Source organism: Trifolium pratense, linkage group LG3 (genome assembly GCF_020283565.1).
Source record: "Trifolium pratense cultivar HEN17-A07 linkage group LG3, ARS_RC_1.1, whole genome shotgun sequence".
Classification (NCBI taxonomy): domain Eukaryota; kingdom Viridiplantae; phylum Streptophyta; class Magnoliopsida; order Fabales; family Fabaceae; genus Trifolium; species Trifolium pratense.
In genome coordinates, this window is record NC_060061.1 from 27233539 (window position 1) to 27251595 (window position 18057).

At 38.0% G+C, this 18057-nt stretch overlaps 1 protein-coding gene and 1 non-coding gene across 2 annotated transcripts; one reads left to right on the forward strand and one right to left on the reverse strand.

Annotated features, from left to right (window-relative positions):
• Nucleotides 1-9808: 9808 nt before the first annotated feature.
• Nucleotides 9809-12451, reverse strand: LOC123914871. Its single transcript, XM_045966034.1, has one exon. It carries the CDS (start codon nt 12449-12451, stop codon nt 9809-9811), a length of 2643 nt encoding a protein of 880 aa, XP_045821990.1.
• Nucleotides 11832-11938, forward strand: LOC123919179. Its single transcript, XR_006813092.1, has one exon. It is a non-coding gene; the product is annotated as a small nucleolar RNA R71 (small nucleolar RNA).
• Nucleotides 12452-18057: the final 5606 nt, after the last annotated feature.

The following is an 18057-nucleotide window of genomic DNA, read 5'->3' on the forward strand; positions in this document are numbered from 1 at the left end:
TGATGTCAAGGATGGAAGGTGTGGTTAGGGAACCAAAAACCCGATTACAATAAGTGGGACTGGTGGTGTTTCTAGCGGAACTCGTAGCAAGAATGTTCCATTGTTTGGTTGTCTTTCACTTGATGGTTCATCCTCAAAGAGGAGGAAGAGTGATAAAGATGGAAGCTTTGTTGATGAAAAGTTTTCAGAGGAATCTGATGAGAGTTGTGTTGGAATCAACAAGACGGAGATCATGGTTGTTTGGAAATCAACTTTTGATAGTAGCTGAGATTTAAATACAGAATTACTAGGTGATCAAGAAGAGCCTAGGAAGGATTTGTAAAGGTTGAGTATGTTTGAACCGAGTGGTCATTTCTTGGAAGGATTTGAGAAGCTAAGTGCGAAGTGTTACCTTTGGATGTTTAGGGATAAGAAAGTTAGCCTTTGGAAACGTGTCGAGCACGAGTATTAGAGAGACGTAAGAAAGTGACTTATGTCAAGTAAGAATTTGCGGAAAGGACTATCTCACACATAAGTGATTGTTGTGTTTGGAAAATGTGTATTAAGAATTTGGAAGCAATGCTCAAAGTAAGTGTCAAATGATGTTTTGTAGCAATTGGAAAAAGTTAACTATGAAATGGAAAAGTCGGTGGAGATTAGAGATGTCGGACACATCGTATCTATGGGAATAGTATAGTAATACCATGTGGGAAGGAAATAAATGATTATGGATATTTTCGTCGTGAACGGTGGGATGATAGTGAGTCGACGAGTGACTTAAGGTAATATTTTGGATAAGAATATTTCGACAGGAAATGATATCGGGAAGGTCATGTTAAGGAAGTCAGAAATTGGATAAGAGATTATTTGGAAAATAAAACAGTTATGTTGAATGTTCGACGCAATGATTTGGGGAATTGCAAGGAAAAAGAATTTGACGGTTGGATAGTATATTTTTGGCATGTGTTAAGAAATTTGAGAAGTTAGACAGCAGATGAGCGTAGGAGTTGTGCTACCGAATGAATGGTTGGAGTGAGATTCGACGCAGTTGAGAACTTATGGAATTTGGAAAGTTGTGAAGTATGCAACGGAAGGGTCTTTCGGAGTATTTCGAGTGGAGTGGTTTTGTTTTGGAGTAGTGCTGCGAGTACCGTAAGAGGTTAAGTTAAAGTTTTAAGTAGTTTGATGAGAATGGTTTATGCCATCATCACGATTGTTGACTATCTATCGACAAATCAAGGGATTAGCTGTCCTTGATCTATTGTTGATGAGTAGACGAAATTGTGTCGATTGGGATTGACTGATTTTGTCAAACTTGGTTTGGTTTGGAGTTTGTATGTTTTGTTGGTACGAATCCGGAAGAAGTGTGAATTTGAATCGGAGTTTGTGTAAGAGACCGTATCGGTTAAGGTATTATGACTAGAAAACCCGTTGGTTAGAATGCAAGTTGGGAATTAGCAAGTCGGATGAGGGAGTTTATCCGGAGTTGTGTTTTAGTCGGGTAATTTTCGAGGGCGAAAATCTTTTAAGGGGGGTAGAGTTGTAACGACCCAAAATTTAGTATTCGTTATTTAATTATTTTATTACGCGAGGGCGTGATTTATAATTAAATTATTAAGCGGCGAATAATCATTTAGCGAGAACGTAAGTTAATGAGCGAGAAGTTATGTTGTTTGGGCCTTTGTGCGTGGAATAGGCATTGGGCCTAAGCCAAGTGGGCTTTGATCCATGAGAATAGAGAGAGAGCTATAAGTAGCCAAGTCAACCATGAATAGTCTCATAAGTTGCAATCCATGAGAAGTTGAAGAGCTTAGCTAGGGCAAGGAGCTCATGAGGGAGAGGGAGAGCTCGTGGGAGAGAAAGAGAAGAGCAAGCTTGTGGATTCGTCGAGCTAAGGTACGAGAGTTAGATTACATATTCGTGAGTGATTCGGAAGAGGGGAGGATGTCGATTCCTCCATTCCCAAACTCTTTCCACTCTATTTTCTTGTGGGTTTTGTGGGTGATTTTCTTAATGGAAAATGGATTCTTTTGATCCTAACATGTGTAGTGAACTCATGGTAGATGAGGTAAACAACTTTGGGGAGTTGAAAATGGGAATATGTAGATGTTTGATCAATGATTTGCATGTTTATGCAACTTTGCTTATTTTGCAAGAAATTGGCATGATTTTGATTATTTGAGGTATTTGGATGTTTGGAAGGGATGATTAATGTTCCTTGATACCATATATGTTTGGAATGGCTGTTTATATGAATTTATAACATGTTTGGATGAATTTTTGAGTTGATTCAATGTTAAACCGCCTTAGAAAACTCAAGAACAGATATTTCTGGTGTAGTTCGCTACGGATTCGCTACGGATTCGCTCAGCGAATAAGTTCGCTACGGATTCGCTACGGATTCGCTTAGCGAATAAGTTCGCTACGGGTTCGCTATCTGTTCGCCATGTACCTGCAACCCTCTGATGTAGTTCGCTACCTGTTCGCTACAGCGAACGTGTTCGCTACGGGTTCGCTACGTGTTCGCTACGTGTTCGCTACGGGTTCGCTACGGATTCGCTCAGCGAACAGCACTGTGACAGCAACTTTTTGATAATTGTTTTAAGTACAATTAGGCACTTGTAACATGGTTTAAGGGTATCCTTACATGTTTGTTGATACATGTTGATGTTGTTAATGCTTATTGTTAATCGTTATATGATTCGCACGCGTATGCAATGACTTGTAGTTCAAGTGACTATGTTTATGTTTTAGCATTAATTTGCAATGTTAAGGAAATGATGTGTGTTTTATGACATAAGTGTAAATGAAACTTATGTGTATAAAAATGGTTATGCAGATAATTATCATGTGAATAATTATGATTTGAGTGATAGGATATTGTGTTATCCTAATGTGTTAGATGTTGGAATTGTGTTTCCGCATCAGTGAATGAATAGCTTCGAGCTAGATAGCGTCATGTATTTGATGTGTTTAAAAGTAATCATGCATTCATGAATAATTGTGTTATGGGAATCATGTGAATTCCAATAATTGATGAAAATAGATTATGTTTATGAAAAGTGGCCGAAGATGGGATTATGTTATCCGAGATCTGGAGCCCATATCCAAACATGATATAAAACTGTGAGACTCCTCTTTATGAGTGAGATGGTTGATGATAACCGAGATCCGACATGATTTAAAACTGTATTGATGATGATCCTGCATGATCTAAAACTGACACCATCCAGCAACGATGTAAAACTGATGTAGAGTCCGTGCATGACTATAATCTGAACAGTCCGTGCATGACTATAATCTGAACAGTCCGTGCATGACTATAATCTGAACAGTCCGTCATGACTGAAATCTGAACAACGTGGAAATGGTACCACATGCATTAGTCGTGTCTAGGGATGACATGACATTGGATAATTGGCATTAGATGCATTAGGGTAAATGCACATGTATTTGATAATTGTTATGTGACATTATCTGATCGGATTGTAATGTGTTTTCCGTATGTGTTAAGCTTTGGTATTTACTAATTGTTTAATACTGTGATTGTTGCCATGTCTTGGTATATGAGTAGAGTCCGTCATGACTATAAAATGAACAAATGTAGAGTCCGTCATGACTATAAAATGAACAAGTGTAGAGTCCGTCATGACTATAAAATGTACACTTTGGTAGTGTCCGAGAAGACGTGAAACTATATGATTGGTGTGTTTGTAAATGAATGATTAATTGGTAGTCGTATTTGACGATGTATGTGCGTGAGTTAGAAATGTATGATAGCGTGTGAAGTGTGTAGTATACTACTCACACTTATATTTATGTTTATGTTTTCTAACTCTCTGCTTTGTGTTAATTGCTGGACCTTTGGGGGTCCAGGTTGACAGGTAATGTGTTAGCCTCGTCCGAGTGCAATGGTGAAGCTCTGCTCTGATTGAGACACGGGAAAAAGGGGTTTTTATATGTATACGCATGTAGTCCTCTTAGTATACTCTGTTGGTCTTAAGCTTTCATTTGAAAAGTATCCGTTTTGTATAACTAATAACGCATCGTTCGATGCGAGGTTTTGTTTTTAGTTCATTCGAATATTTTACTAGATAAATGTATTAGTATTATCTTTGAATGAAGTTTGTGATATTCAAACCAGCGCTTTATAAATCAGATTTTCAATTTTTCCGCTGCGTATTTTCGAAAAAGATTTTATAAAGGCAGAGTTAATTAAATAACGGGTTTGGGTGTTACACCACACACAAAAGGACCAACCCAGATGAAGTCCCCACTTCTTCAAAGAAACAGAAACCTACTCCAATTGCTCGTTCGAGCATCGCAAATGAGGTAACCTTTAACTACCAACTTCTTTGTTCATTTTTCTTTTGGCTTGAATGCAAAACTCATCAAAGTGTGGTTTATAGGACACACCCGTTCTTTCAGCCATTCCTGAACAAACAAACACTGCTGCCACACAAGATCCTCCCCATAATATGAACCCACCAAAAACAAGAAGAAAAAGAAGAAGAAGAAGGATCAACAATCTAGCCAAATGGCTACTCCTGAAAATCAATCTTCCGAGATTGAGGCACAAAAAGACATTCCTATGTCTTCTGAAAATCCTCCTCCAGAGCAGACAGAGAAGAAGAAGAAGAAAAAGAAGCATAGAGAGTCTCCCATTTCGACTACTGCTGTCGAGACTCCTGCTGTCACAACAGAAGCGTCTCAAGTACTTTAAGCTGCTTTTGATAATCAAAACCAAGTAAGCCATCTCTTTCATTTCTTACCATTCCCTTGGCTTTTGGGCTTGTTATTTATCTTATGACTTTTATTTATTTCAGCCACAAGATCCTCCACAAGATGTTCCTTGATGACGGATCGTCACACTCTCTAATCCATGCCTATTTTAGCAACATTAAATGCATTTTAGTAGGTTTTAAGCAATAAATGTAAGAGAAATCTATTCATAAGCATGATTACTTGTTTTGCAAGAAAACAGGAAAAATTGCAGGAAATTGCTGATTTTCACTACGCTGGGGGCGTAGCCCATCACGCGCTGCGTGATGGAGATCACAGGGAGCCAAGTTTTCACCATGGTCACGCGTGGCGTGATACCTGACCACGCGCGGCGTGAAGCTTTGATCAGAATTGGATTGCTCTCTGACTTGCTCACGCGCGGCGTAGCACTGACCACGCGCGCCGTGAAGGAAGAAAGGACAACTGCGCTGGGGGCGTGGAGCTATCACGCGCGGCGTGAAGATTGCAGAGTTGAAGATCAGAGACCTCATATTTGATCACGCGCCGCGTGATACCGTTACACGCGCCGCGTAGTTGAGGGATTTGCAACCACGCGCGGCGTGATAGATCTGGCGCGCGGCGTGGTTGCGATTATTATATAAGGATTCTGCATTTTCTGTTAAAGGGGTTGGAAAATTCTGCAACATTCATCTATTTTCTGATTTTGGAAGCATCAAGATCCAGATCAAGGACTCCATAGGATAGCTCCGAGCACCTCAATAGCATGGATTCTCAAGCCATGAAGTTGAAGCTAGGACGCGAACGAAGCAACATGAGGAGCTAAGCTTCTTTTGGAGGTAGGATCTAGGATAGTCTAGGATGTAGATGAATCATTTGTAATCTGCTATAATGTAAAGAATTTACTCTGTTCATGGTGTTGACTTAATGCAAATCGATTCTTAATGCTTTATAATCCTTCATTAGTGTTATAATGATTTCGAGTTAAGTCACGTGCGAGAGTATTGATTTAATGTCTGAACTGAATTGCATTGAGCACTCGAGTGTTTCCGGTCGAGAGATTGAGACATAGAGTGTAGCGAACGATCGACACGCTTTCATATCATTCGTTGTAGGTAGCTTACACTCGAGAGATCGGGGGAGTATCGACAACGAATAGAGTGGATTTTGACAAGAGATTGCGATTCACTAATTTATTGATCTAGTTGTGAACACTTGAGTAGATTCCTATGTTATGGTAGATTGCATGTGATTTAGCTATAGACTAGGTGATTCCGATGATTCTACCTCGCTTTTCCACTTATTACAAAGCACGTTTTTCTACCAATTAATCACCCAAACAAACCCCCAATTTATGTGTATTCCTTGCATAATGTTTATGAACACTGTTAGACTCGTTTAATCACACAATCCCTGTGGATCGATATTTTTATTACTACGTGGTAATTCGTTCACTTGCGAAAATTATCCATCATTCCTCAAGGTAATCCTTCTCCCAGCCAAGTGGCTAAAGAAGTGATCGAAGAACCAGTTGCTGCGCAGCATGAGACTGTGCTGGAAAGGACTCCATCTCCTCAGCCTGTCGTAACTGTTATTCCTAACCAGTCACCATCACCCAAGCCTACTGGTTCACCACATTCTGGCACAAAGGGCAACACTCCTGAGCCTAATAATGAAGAGGCTAATATTGATCAAAGGCCACCACATGAGAACCCTTTGTCGAACCCAGCTCAAATGTCAACTGCCAATTGATCGTGTGATGCGACAATGACCGCAAGTATACAGTCGTGTCGTGTAGTTTTAAAAGATATCGAACCCAAAGGACCAATAATCGACCTACCGTATTCTAGTGTTGCTTTGTAAATCTAAGGCTAATGATTAGAAGGATTTTGATTAATTGAATAATTAAAATAAGAAAAGTAAATATTTTTTAGATTTTTTTTATATGTAAATAAAATATTGCTAGGACGTGCTATTAGTTGCTTCAGAGGGTTCAATGCTTAATTCGCGCTAGGCTTAACTGTTAAATTTTCGAAACTATATTGTTTTAAAAATACCAATCTCAGCTCTCGCAAATCTTGACTAGTATTATAAATTATAAAGGTGGTGCTTAACTCTCGTCCTCACACCCGCTAATAAAATACTCTTTGAAAAACAATATATTTTAATTAACTCTAATCCCAACTCTCGTTGTGAATTAGATTTAATGTTCAGTTTTTACTATCTAGTAGAAATCTCACGCTCTCGCTCTATTGATTTTTACTTTAATTAATTCTCACTCTCGTGACGAATTATAGTCAACGTTTAATTAAAAACTGCTTAGGAAAATAAAACAGTCGCCAGTTTTCAAGAATTATATTTGATTTAAAAACACTAATCTCAGCTCTCGCAAATCTTGACTAGCGTTATACTTAGATAAAATAAATGCTCAGCTCTCACACACTCACTTACCTATATAAGTACCTTTGAAAATCAATATAAAACTCATTAATCCTAAATAGCTCTCGCGGACTTTAGAACTAACGGTCAGTTTTAACTATCCGACCCTAAACCTCAACTCTCGTCAATGTTGGTTTATTGCCTTTAAAACAATCCTCACTCTCGTGACAAATTATTTGAAAACGTATTTATTTAAAACTGGTGGTTGAAAACTATTAAGCACGAATTAACTACCGAACCCCTATTAGCTACTAACTACACATCCTAGCAACGCTAAATTTAGCTAGACATAACTAAAACTAAAGACATAAAAATAAAATAAGCAAATAAATAAAAAGACATAATAAAAATAAAAACAGAAATTAAAAGCATAAAATAAAAGCAATAAAATAAAGACAAGAAATAAATAAGGACATAAATAAAATAAGAACCTGAAATTACAAAAGGAATCTCGAGTACGGACTCCGACAGCGTAACGGCAGGAAAATAAAAAAAACTTATTTTATTCTCAACGGAGAATAAAATAATACTAAACTCTCAACTTTAGAGAAGAAAACCTTGTGGTACTAAGCCTAGTTCTCAATTCTCCAAGTCAAGTGTTATTTTTTTTGAGTGAAGAGAACTAGCCTATTTATACTAAAATACAAGGAGGAAAAACATGAAATTGGCCGATGTGGGACTTTTGTGAAAATCTCGCCTAGCCGTTTGATTAACTGGATGGCCATGATTTTAAGGGAGTGGCGAGGGCCACTTGGTTGCAGCTGGCGGGCGCCATTATGGCCTTGTTGGCGGTCGCCACTTGGTTGTAGCTGGCGAGCATTTGTGGGCTGCACATGTGTGGCCCAATTGGCTGCACATGTGTGGCCTTTTTTTCCCTTTTTGCTCCTTTTCGGTCCGTTTTCGCTCCTTTCTTCAACTCGCACATATTTTATCTGTTTATTTAAAATATGAGAAATAAGTAACTATTTATATAATAAAACTTCGGAATCGAAATAAAAACATATAAAATATAATAGTAAATTAACTAAATAAATAGCATATTTTTAGGTGTATCAAACTCCCCTAAACTTGAACCATTGCTTGTCCTCAAGCAATTTAGCTTGCATATAGAAAACATTTGAAATGCGAAGCAACTCACACACACAGACTTAGAGAAAAATAACATCACAAGTACTCATACGTGGTCAGAAATTCAAATCGGCTAAGATTAATTAGTTAGGTTCTTTACACAATCAAGAAGGGTATTTCAACGACACACAAAGTTCTCCCTCTTATACATATCGAATTTGGATCATGCCGTTGTACTAAAATCTAAATCTTCTCCTTTGTTTCATCCTTTTTCATTCTAGACAGTCACATTAAGACCCTTTATCTATGTCACACACATGGTAAGAAAGCCGGTTAGCGTCTTTGTTCATCTATTTCAACTCGCAATTAGCTTGATGATACAAATTTTGATGATACAAATTTTTGTATTAGCAATCATATAAATATTTTTTTCAAGGTTTAACCGTATTACCACAGTATGACCTCATATTATTTTATTCTTTAAGGTTTAACCGTATTACCACAGTATGACCTTAAGAATTTGCTTAGATGATTCGCTTATATTCATCGACAAACCTACTTAATGTGTGACTTTATAGATGGTGTCCGACTAGATAGATAAACTACTAAAGGATTCCACAAATTTAAATCAGGAGATTTTGGCACAATAGTTATTCAAATTGATATCTATACTAGGGAGACTTCTGGGTGTTGGAAAAATACCGATTTTGTTGTAAAATTCCCTAATTTCCTTAACATAGCCTCTTGTCTTTTCTTAACCTATATACTTTCTAAGTGAGCTATTATCCTAAGTCTTTGGAAAAAATTTTAATTTGGCTCAAGAAAAGGAAAAATTTAGAAAAACCAAAGAATATACTATAAATTCAATTTTTTATTATGCGAAAGGAAATAAAAATTCAAATAACTAAAAATTAAAAGTAAATAGAGATAGTAGAATACTCCCCTAAACTTAAATCCAACAGTGTCCTCACTGTTGCGACTCAAGAGTAGCATTGGAGCGTAAAACCTGTGGTAGATCATGGGGGAGGCTGTTGATGTTTTGGAAATTGTTGAACTGAAGTCTCAAACCGCCTAGCTCTTGTATGACATTGTCGAGCTGTTGTTGACGGTGCTCTTCTGAGCTCTCCCATCTATGATAATAGCCCTGCATCTCATGTTGGTTTTGAAGAATTTGGTTTTGCTGGGCTTGCATGAATGCCATTTGTTCCATCATCTCCTCTTGTTGTTGATGCATGGCATAAAATAATCCATCGCGCTCTTGATTTAATTCATTTTGGGCGCGTATCTCATGGAGTACATCATCGATAGTGCTTTGCCTTGATGAGGAGGAACTACCTGCAAAAGTGTTAGAAAAATGTGTAGTGTGTGCAGGTGGAACAATGCTTGCGCCCCCACCAGCAGCAACATTTGGAGAAATGTGCGTGGGAGCTCTATTAGTCACAGGATCATCAGAGATAGTCATAAAAAAAAATCAAAAATAAAAGAAAGCAAAAATTAAACAAGAATTAAAGAAAACTCATGGGTTGCCTCCCATGCAGTGCTTTGTTTAACGTCGGTTAGCTCGACTTCTTAACCCTTTAAATTAGTATGGTGCCTCTTCCAAACTCACGTTTTTAAAATATTGCCCAACATCCTTAGGTCTCCATTTGAACATGTCAATCCATCTCATAGGTGTTTTCCTTTTTCCTTTCTTTTTCTTGGAGGCAAACAGAGATGTTTTATTTTGGAAGATATTACTTTCTGGGTGGGCTTTTAGTATGTCGGGAGGTACTCGTTTAAAGGGTGTATTATCGACATTTGATTCAGCTATATCGAGTCTATAGGAAGAGCTTTTCTTTAAACATTTAGCTAGGTCGTCATTACCATTTTTATGAGTCGGAGGGATGAGAGTTTTTAGAATTTCAGAATTTTTGGTTTTATCTTTCTCCATCTCTTCTCTACGGTCTTTGACGACGTCTAACATATAGCAACTATCTTCAATGGCCGATGCGTTCATGAATTGTGTTAAGATAAATTCAACTTTTTCTTCACCTACTTCAAAGGTGAGCTTTCCTTTTTTCACATCTATTATGGCACCGGCGGTTGCTAAGAATGGCCTTCCTAAAATTATGGGTGTATTGGAATCTTCCCTAATGTCCATGACTATAAAATCAGTTGGGATAAAGAATTGACCTATACGTACTGGCACGTTTTCTAGTATACCTAGGGGGTATTTGACAGAACGGTCAGCGAATTGTATTGACATTTTAGTTGGTCTCAATTCTCCTAACTTAAGTTTTTCATATATGGGCATAGGCATTAAGCTTATACTGGCTCCTAAATCGCATAGTGCTCTATCTATGACATGTTTTCCAATGACACATGGTATGGAAAAACTTCCTGGGTCTTTTAGCTTAGGAGGCATATTATTTTGAAGTATGGAGCTACACTCGGCAGTAAGCATAACGGTTTCTTCTTCCTCGATCTTTTTCTTATTAGTTAAGATATCTTTAAGAAACTTAGCGTACGAGGGCATTTGTGTGATAGCTTCCGTAAAAGGTATTGTGATGTTTAGTTTTTGTAGAAGCTCTACAAATTTCTTAAACTGCCCTACGTTTTTGGATTGTACTAATCTTTGAGGATACGGGATGGGTGGTTTATATGGTGGGGGAGGAACGTAAGGTTTCTCGTTCTCTTTGGTTTCCTCTCCACTATCCTCCTTTTCTTTTGGTTCACTCTCCTTCTCGGTTGTCTTATCAGAATTGGGTTGCATGGCAGGATTTTTAGTTCTAGGTTCAGCCGGTCCATCGTATTGTGTCCCACTTTGTAATATAACAGCATTCACATGTCCCCTAGGGTTTGGCTGAGGCTGGCCAGGAAATATGCCTGCAGGAGCAGAGGTAGATGCTTGTTGTTGTGCCACTTGTGCGATTTGTGTTTCTAACATCTTATTGTGAGTGGTCAAGAGTTCTAGCCTGCTTGTTAATTGCTTAATTTGCTCATTAGTGTGTATGTTTTGATTTAGGAATTCCTTGTTAGTTTGAGTTTGTAGGGCTATGAAGTTCTCCATCATCAATTCAAGGTTTGACTTCATAGGAGCATTTTGAGCAGGTTTTTGGAATCCTGGTGGCGAAGGAGTAGGTGCTTGGCCAGGTGCATATAAAGCGTTGTTGCTATTGTACGAAAGGTACGGGTGATTTTTCTGGTTTTGGTTGTAAGAGTTCCCTTGAGTGTAATTTACTTGGTCGGTGAGAGCTTCGGTTAGAAGTCGACATTCAGCGATAGTATGACTTTGAGCTCCGCACAACTCACAATTTTGTATTGTTGCAGCCACGGTGGCTTTGGGTGCGTTGGTTAGACTCTCTATCTTTTGAGTTAAGGCATCTAACTTGGCGTTGATGTGGTCCATGTTGCTGATTTCGTACATTCCACCTTTCGTTTGAGGTTTCTCTACTGTTGTTCTCTCGTTTCCCCACTGATAATGGTTCTGAGCCATGCTCTCGATAAGCTGATAGGCTTGGTTGTATGGTTTATCCATAAGTGCGCCACCAGCTGCGGCGTCTATTGTCATTCTTGTATTATACAAGAGACCATTGTAAAAGGTGTGGATAATTAGCCAATTTTCGAGCCCATGATGAGGACATATCCTAATCATTTCTTTGTATCTTTCCCATGCTTCGAAAAGAGATTCGTTGTCTCTTTGTCTAAACCCATTGATTTGGGCTCTTAGCATAGCAGTTTTGCTAGGCGGGAAATATCTTGCTAAAAAGACTTTCTTCAACTCGTCCCATGTTGCGACTGAGTTGGATGGTAAAGACTGGAGCCAGGCTCTAGCTTTATCTCTTAATGAGAATGGGAATAAGCGAAGTCTTATAGCTTCGGGACTGACACCATTTGCTTTTACTGTATCCGCATATTGCAAAAATATAGATAAATGTAAATTGGGGTCGTTCGTGGGGTTTCCGGAGAATTGGTTTTGTTGTACGGCTGACAACAATGAAGGTTTAAGCTCAAAGTTATTTGCTTCAATAGCGGGGGCAGCGATGCTATTGTGAGGTTCAGCTTGCGAAGGAATAGCGTATGACTTAAGTGGACGGTTTTGCGGTCCTTCAGCCATATCTGGTTCGTTAACTATATCAGGAAGAGGAATCTCTAATTGATTTTCTAAATTTCTACGTCTTAAAAGACGTTCGGGTTCGCTAACTAGTTGCACCAATCTTTCGCCTCTAGAGCGAGTGCTTGGCATGCAACAAACGAACTAATCGGGGTAAAATAAAAATAAAATTTTGCCTTAGTCTCTACGGTGTAACACCGGAGTTACGATATCGACTAAATTGATCCCCGGCAACGGCGCCAAAAACTTGATCGTGTGACGCGACAATGACCGCAAGTATACAGTCGTGTCGTGTAGTTTTAAAAGATATCGAACCCAAAGGACCAATAATCGACCTACCGTATTCTAGTGTTGCTTTGTAAATCTAAGGCTAATGATTAGAAGGATTTTGATTAATTGAATAATTAAAATAAGAAAAGTAAATATTTTTTAGATTTTTTTTATATGTAAATAAAATATTGCTAGGACGTGCTATTAGTTGCTTCAGAGGGTTCAATGCTTAATTCGCGCTAGGCTTAACTGTTAAATTTTCGAAACTATATTGTTTTAAAAATACCAATCTCAGCTCTCGCAAATCTTGACTAGTATTATAAATTATAAAGGTGGTGCTTAACTCTCGTCCTCACACCCGCTAATAAAATACTCTTTGAAAAACAATATAATTTAATTAACTCTAATCCCAACTCTCGTTGCGAATTAGATTTAATGTTCAGTTTTTACTATCTAGTAGAAATCTCACGCTCTCGCTCTATTGATTTTTACTTTAATTAATTCTCACTCTCGTGACGAATTATAGTCAACGTTTAATTAAAAACTGCTTAGGAAAATAAAACAGTCGCCAGTTTTCAAGAATTATATTTGATTTAAAAACACTAATCTCAGCTCTCGCAAATCTTGACTAGCGTTATACTTAGATAAAATAAATGCTCAGCTCTCACACACTCACTTACCTATATAAGTACCTTTGAAAATCAATATAAAACTCATTAATCCTAAATAGCTCTCGCGGACTTTAGAACTAACGGTCAGTTTTAACTATCCGACCCTAAACCTCAACTCTCGTCAATGTTGGTTTATTGCCTTTAAAACAATCCTCACTCTCGTGACAAATTATTTGAAAACGTATTTATTTAAAACTGGTGGTTGAAAACTATTAAGCACGAATTAACTACCGAACCCCTATTAGCTACTAACTACACATCCTAGCAACGCTAAATTTAGCTAGACATAACTAAAACTAAAGACATAAAAATAAAATAAGCAAATAAATAAAAAGACATAATAAAAATAAAAACAGAAATTAAAAGCATAAAATAAAAGCAATAAAATAAAGACAAGAAATAAATAAGGACATAAATAAAATAAGAACCTGAAATTACAAAAGGAATCTCGAGTACGGACTCCGACAGCGTAACGGCAGGAAAATAAAAAAAACTTATTTTATTCTCAACGGAGAATAAAATAATACTAAACTCTCAACTTTAGAGAAGAAAACCTTGTGGTACTAAGCCTAGTTCTCAATTCTCCAAGTCAAGTGTTATTTTTTTTTGAGTGAAGAGAACTAGCCTATTTATACTAAAATACAAGGAGGAAAAACATGAAATTGGCCGATGTGGGACTTTTGTGAAAATCTCGCCTAGCCGTTTGATTAACTGGATGGCCATGATTTTAAGGGAGTGGCGAGGGCCACTTGGTTGCAGCTGGCGGGCGCCATTATGGCCTTGTTGGCGGTCGCCACTTGGTTGTAGCTGGCGAGCATTTGTGGGCTGCACATGTGTGGCCCAATTGGCTGCACATGTGTGGCCTTTTTTTCCCTTTTTGCTCCTTTTCGGTCCGTTTTCGCTCCTTTCTTCAACTCGCACATATTTTATCTGTTTATTTAAAATATGAGAAATAAGTAACTATTTATATAATAAAACTTCGGAATCGAAATAAAAACATATAAAATATAATAGTAAATTAACTAAATAAATAGCATATTTTTAGGTGTATCACCAATGAACCTCCAACTAATGCTCAAGCTGATCATGCTGCCAACCTTTCCCCTAAGCAGAGACCATCATTCGATGGTGAGCATTCTGCTACCAATCAACCCCAACCAAGTGGGCCAAGCCATGGTTCTGGCTCGATGAATGCTAATACCTTTGACTCTGATGATAGCGACTCCCACACTGGAGATTCGTTTGATGAGGAAGGTACCTCTGTTTCGAAACCACCTCCTACTGTTGTCTTGCCAGCTGAACTGGCTAAGGAATTGAAGGATTTAACTCCAGCAGACGCACTTAATAAACTTCTTTCAAGCCATGGTGCCTCTAGTTCTACTGCTGAGGACAAGGAGGACTTGCTCGAGCAAGAGCAATTTGGGCATGAAATCAGGTTTAGGCGAGAAATTCTTAATGGGGACATGTTGGGCTTACTTGAACGTGACTCTTCCATATATTACAACATTAAAGCCCTTTTCCACAAGCTTCAAAATCCAATGACTAATGAAGCCATGTTCCTCTTGGTTACTCAAGCTGAAGCCTACTTGGAACAATTTGTTAGCCAGACCCAACTCTTGGCCAGAACTAATGAACTTTTAACATCTCAGCTTTCTGCACAACAACACCATTTCGAACAGGCATCAAGTTGTAATGCAGAAGTTACGAGGATTAAAGCCGCTTCTTCTGAGGCTCTTGAACAGCTTGTAACCTGCGAGAACAACATTGCCCAATGGCAATCTGAGATTGAGGCGCTGCAAGAGAAAATTCGACAAGAGGGGATCAAGATGGAGAAACTTGCTGCAGTGGCTGTCGAAGCGCAAAGGGCTAAGGTTGATGAGCTAGCACATGAGGGAATCCAGCTCTACAGTGATGGCTTAGCTGTTCAAAAACGGGTTGAACGCCTTACCAGCGAGAAAGAAATGTTGCAGCGCAAGTTGGTTTCCATTCGAAACCAATATTATCAATTTCAAGCAGCTAATCGAAAGCCTCCCTCGCCATCTCAACAACAACCTTAGGACTTTGTAATTTGCCATTATTAACTCTTCGACGTTTCTTTTGTAAATTGTTTAAACATTTGGTATTGTCGAACAATTTCAGGCATGCTCCTTTAATGTATGCCTACTTTTGGTTTTAAATGTCGCATGTTTTATATTTTGCCTAAGTGTTTATTCTCAAGTTCCGTCATTATTTGCTTTCCCTCTTTTGGTTATTATCCCAAGTCTAATTAATGTCATTCTGTAAAGGATAAAGCAAACAAGTTTCCAAAGCGGTCAACATAACTGATTACACAACTTTGGGCATTTATTAAAACGACATTTCCCTATGAAACTGACCATGGTTAGTTGTAACCACATGAGCATTAAACGCATACTGAACTCCTCTATAAATAACTGCACTTAAGACTCTTTCTTCTCATCGCCCATCACATACCAACGTATCAATATTTCTTTGAAAAAGGATGGATAACAAGAAAAACCCGTCTTCTTCCACCCAAGATTCAAGCATTCAACGTCCTCTTGGAAGGGGAAGAACCAAGAGACCAGCTTTCAAGCCTCCACGCACCAAAATTCTTTGCCCTAGAAGGGCAAAAGGTAAAGAGATAGAAACGATTATTCTGTCTTCTGATTCCTCAAGCTCCAGCTCAGATGACGAAGATGAGGATTACATTGAGTTTCTCAGCACCTGGGAGCCTGACGAAGAATACCCAGGAACTCCTTCTTCAGAGAAAGAAGAATCTCAGGTTTCAGAACTCTCCAGTTCTGATTCGAAGGATAGAGGAGCTCAAGTTCAGGGTAAATGATCAGTGTATTTATAATGCACTTTCTTCTATCTTATGATACGAAATTTATATGATTTCTCCACTTATTTCTAGCGTTTTCAATGAGTTTCCTAAGTTTAGGATAGTTTTGCTTTTATTTTGTTTTCACACTTATTTCATAAATAAACAGCAGTTTGACCTCTTCTCACTCTGCAGGCCATAACTGGAGCTACGAGTATCGGATTGAGGCTTGCGAGCATGCGTTGGAAAGCTAAGACAAATAGATACAACTTTGATGTTGGAGCGAAATTCAAATTCCGAAGTTTACGTCGTGCCACGATGGGTTATATCGTACCACGATGAGAATGGAAAAAATCTGCACAGAATCTGCAAATCTTGAGGACCAAGCAGCCATCCCATCGCGCCACGATCAATCCAACGCACCACGATGCTGCTTAGAAATTAAGTCGAAAAAGCCTATAAATAGAGCCTTAGTCTCTCATATTTTATTCATTCCAGTTTTTGAGAAACTCTTGTAGCCTCTAGTATTCTATGGCTTGCTAAACCACTAGGGTTGATCTGCTGTAAGGGGATTTCTCCAAGACCTTGAGGTTATTTATATTATTCAGTTTTATTTAATTCTTTTCAATTATGTTCTTGTTCTTGTTTGCTTAATTCAAGTTTCATATACATGATTGTTAGTTTTGATTGATTTCTATTTCTTAAGGTAATCGTGTTTAACTTAGCTTATTCGTTAATTCACGTGTTCTTAACCGTTTGCTTAATTCGGTATACCGTTTGCTTAATTCGGTATCTAACAAAAGGAATATAATTCATATAGAATCGAATACGCTTGTTAATCGTTTCTATAATCAAAAGAGAATTAAATCCGCTTAGGGACTGATAATATAACGATCGATGATAAGTCTGAAATCTCCGAGCAGTAGATTAATCTGTTTCTCACAACTGTTTCTAAATCAACTTACTTTCTTCGTTTCTAATCATTGAAACCAAACCTAAACCCCTTTTTTTTACAATTCTTACTTGATTATAATATTGATAAACTGATTTTAAGAGTCCTTGTGAGACGACCAAGGTTAACTTACCTTGTACTACATTTTACAAAATTCAATTATTTTTGACCGCATACGACAGCGATCAGTAAACCCTAAGTGGTTACCCTTCAACATTCAACCATTTTTGTACTTTCTTGAACATTCTTGAATGATTGGTTGTAATGTTGATTTTAATGAATAAAATTTTCTTTTTCTTGGCAATTTCTTTTACCATTTCGCAATCTTTTAAATCCTTGCGTTATTCATTTTTTATGCATATTTCTTGCAACATTGGCTTGTATTTCTTCAAATATTTGCCATTCATGTTGACTGAACGTTTTTCAGGAGTTAATTCTTCAATCTCGTACGCCCCATTGGATAGCACCTGAGAAATCTTGAATGGTCCTTCCCAGTTAGGTGACCATTTCCCAAAGACTCTATCTCTTCTATCCATGGGAAGGATAACTTTCCATACCAAATCCCCCAAGTTAAAGGTTTTAGGTTTAACTTTCTTGTTGTAGGCTTTGGCAATTCTTTCTTTTTGTCGAATTAAAGCATCCAACGCTTGCAACCTCTCCTCATCCACATCTACTAACTCGTCTAACATTAAATTCCAATAATGGTCAGGAGGTAATTCCAGTTGCCTTTGCACTCGAATTGATTGCATCGTTATTTCAACAGGCAACACAGCATCATGACCATAAGTTAGTCGAAAAGGCGTCGAACCTGTTGATTCCTTAGGAGAATTTCTGCATGCCCATAGGACTTGATCTAAAGTCTTATGCCAATTCTTTGGTTTTTGAGCAATGTGTCTCTTAATTAAACCAATTATGACCTTATTAGCTGCTTCAACTTGTCCATTTGCTTGAGCATAGTAAGGCGTCGAGGTTATTAATTTGAAACTTGCGTGTTCAGCAAAATCTTGCATTTTCCGACCAACAA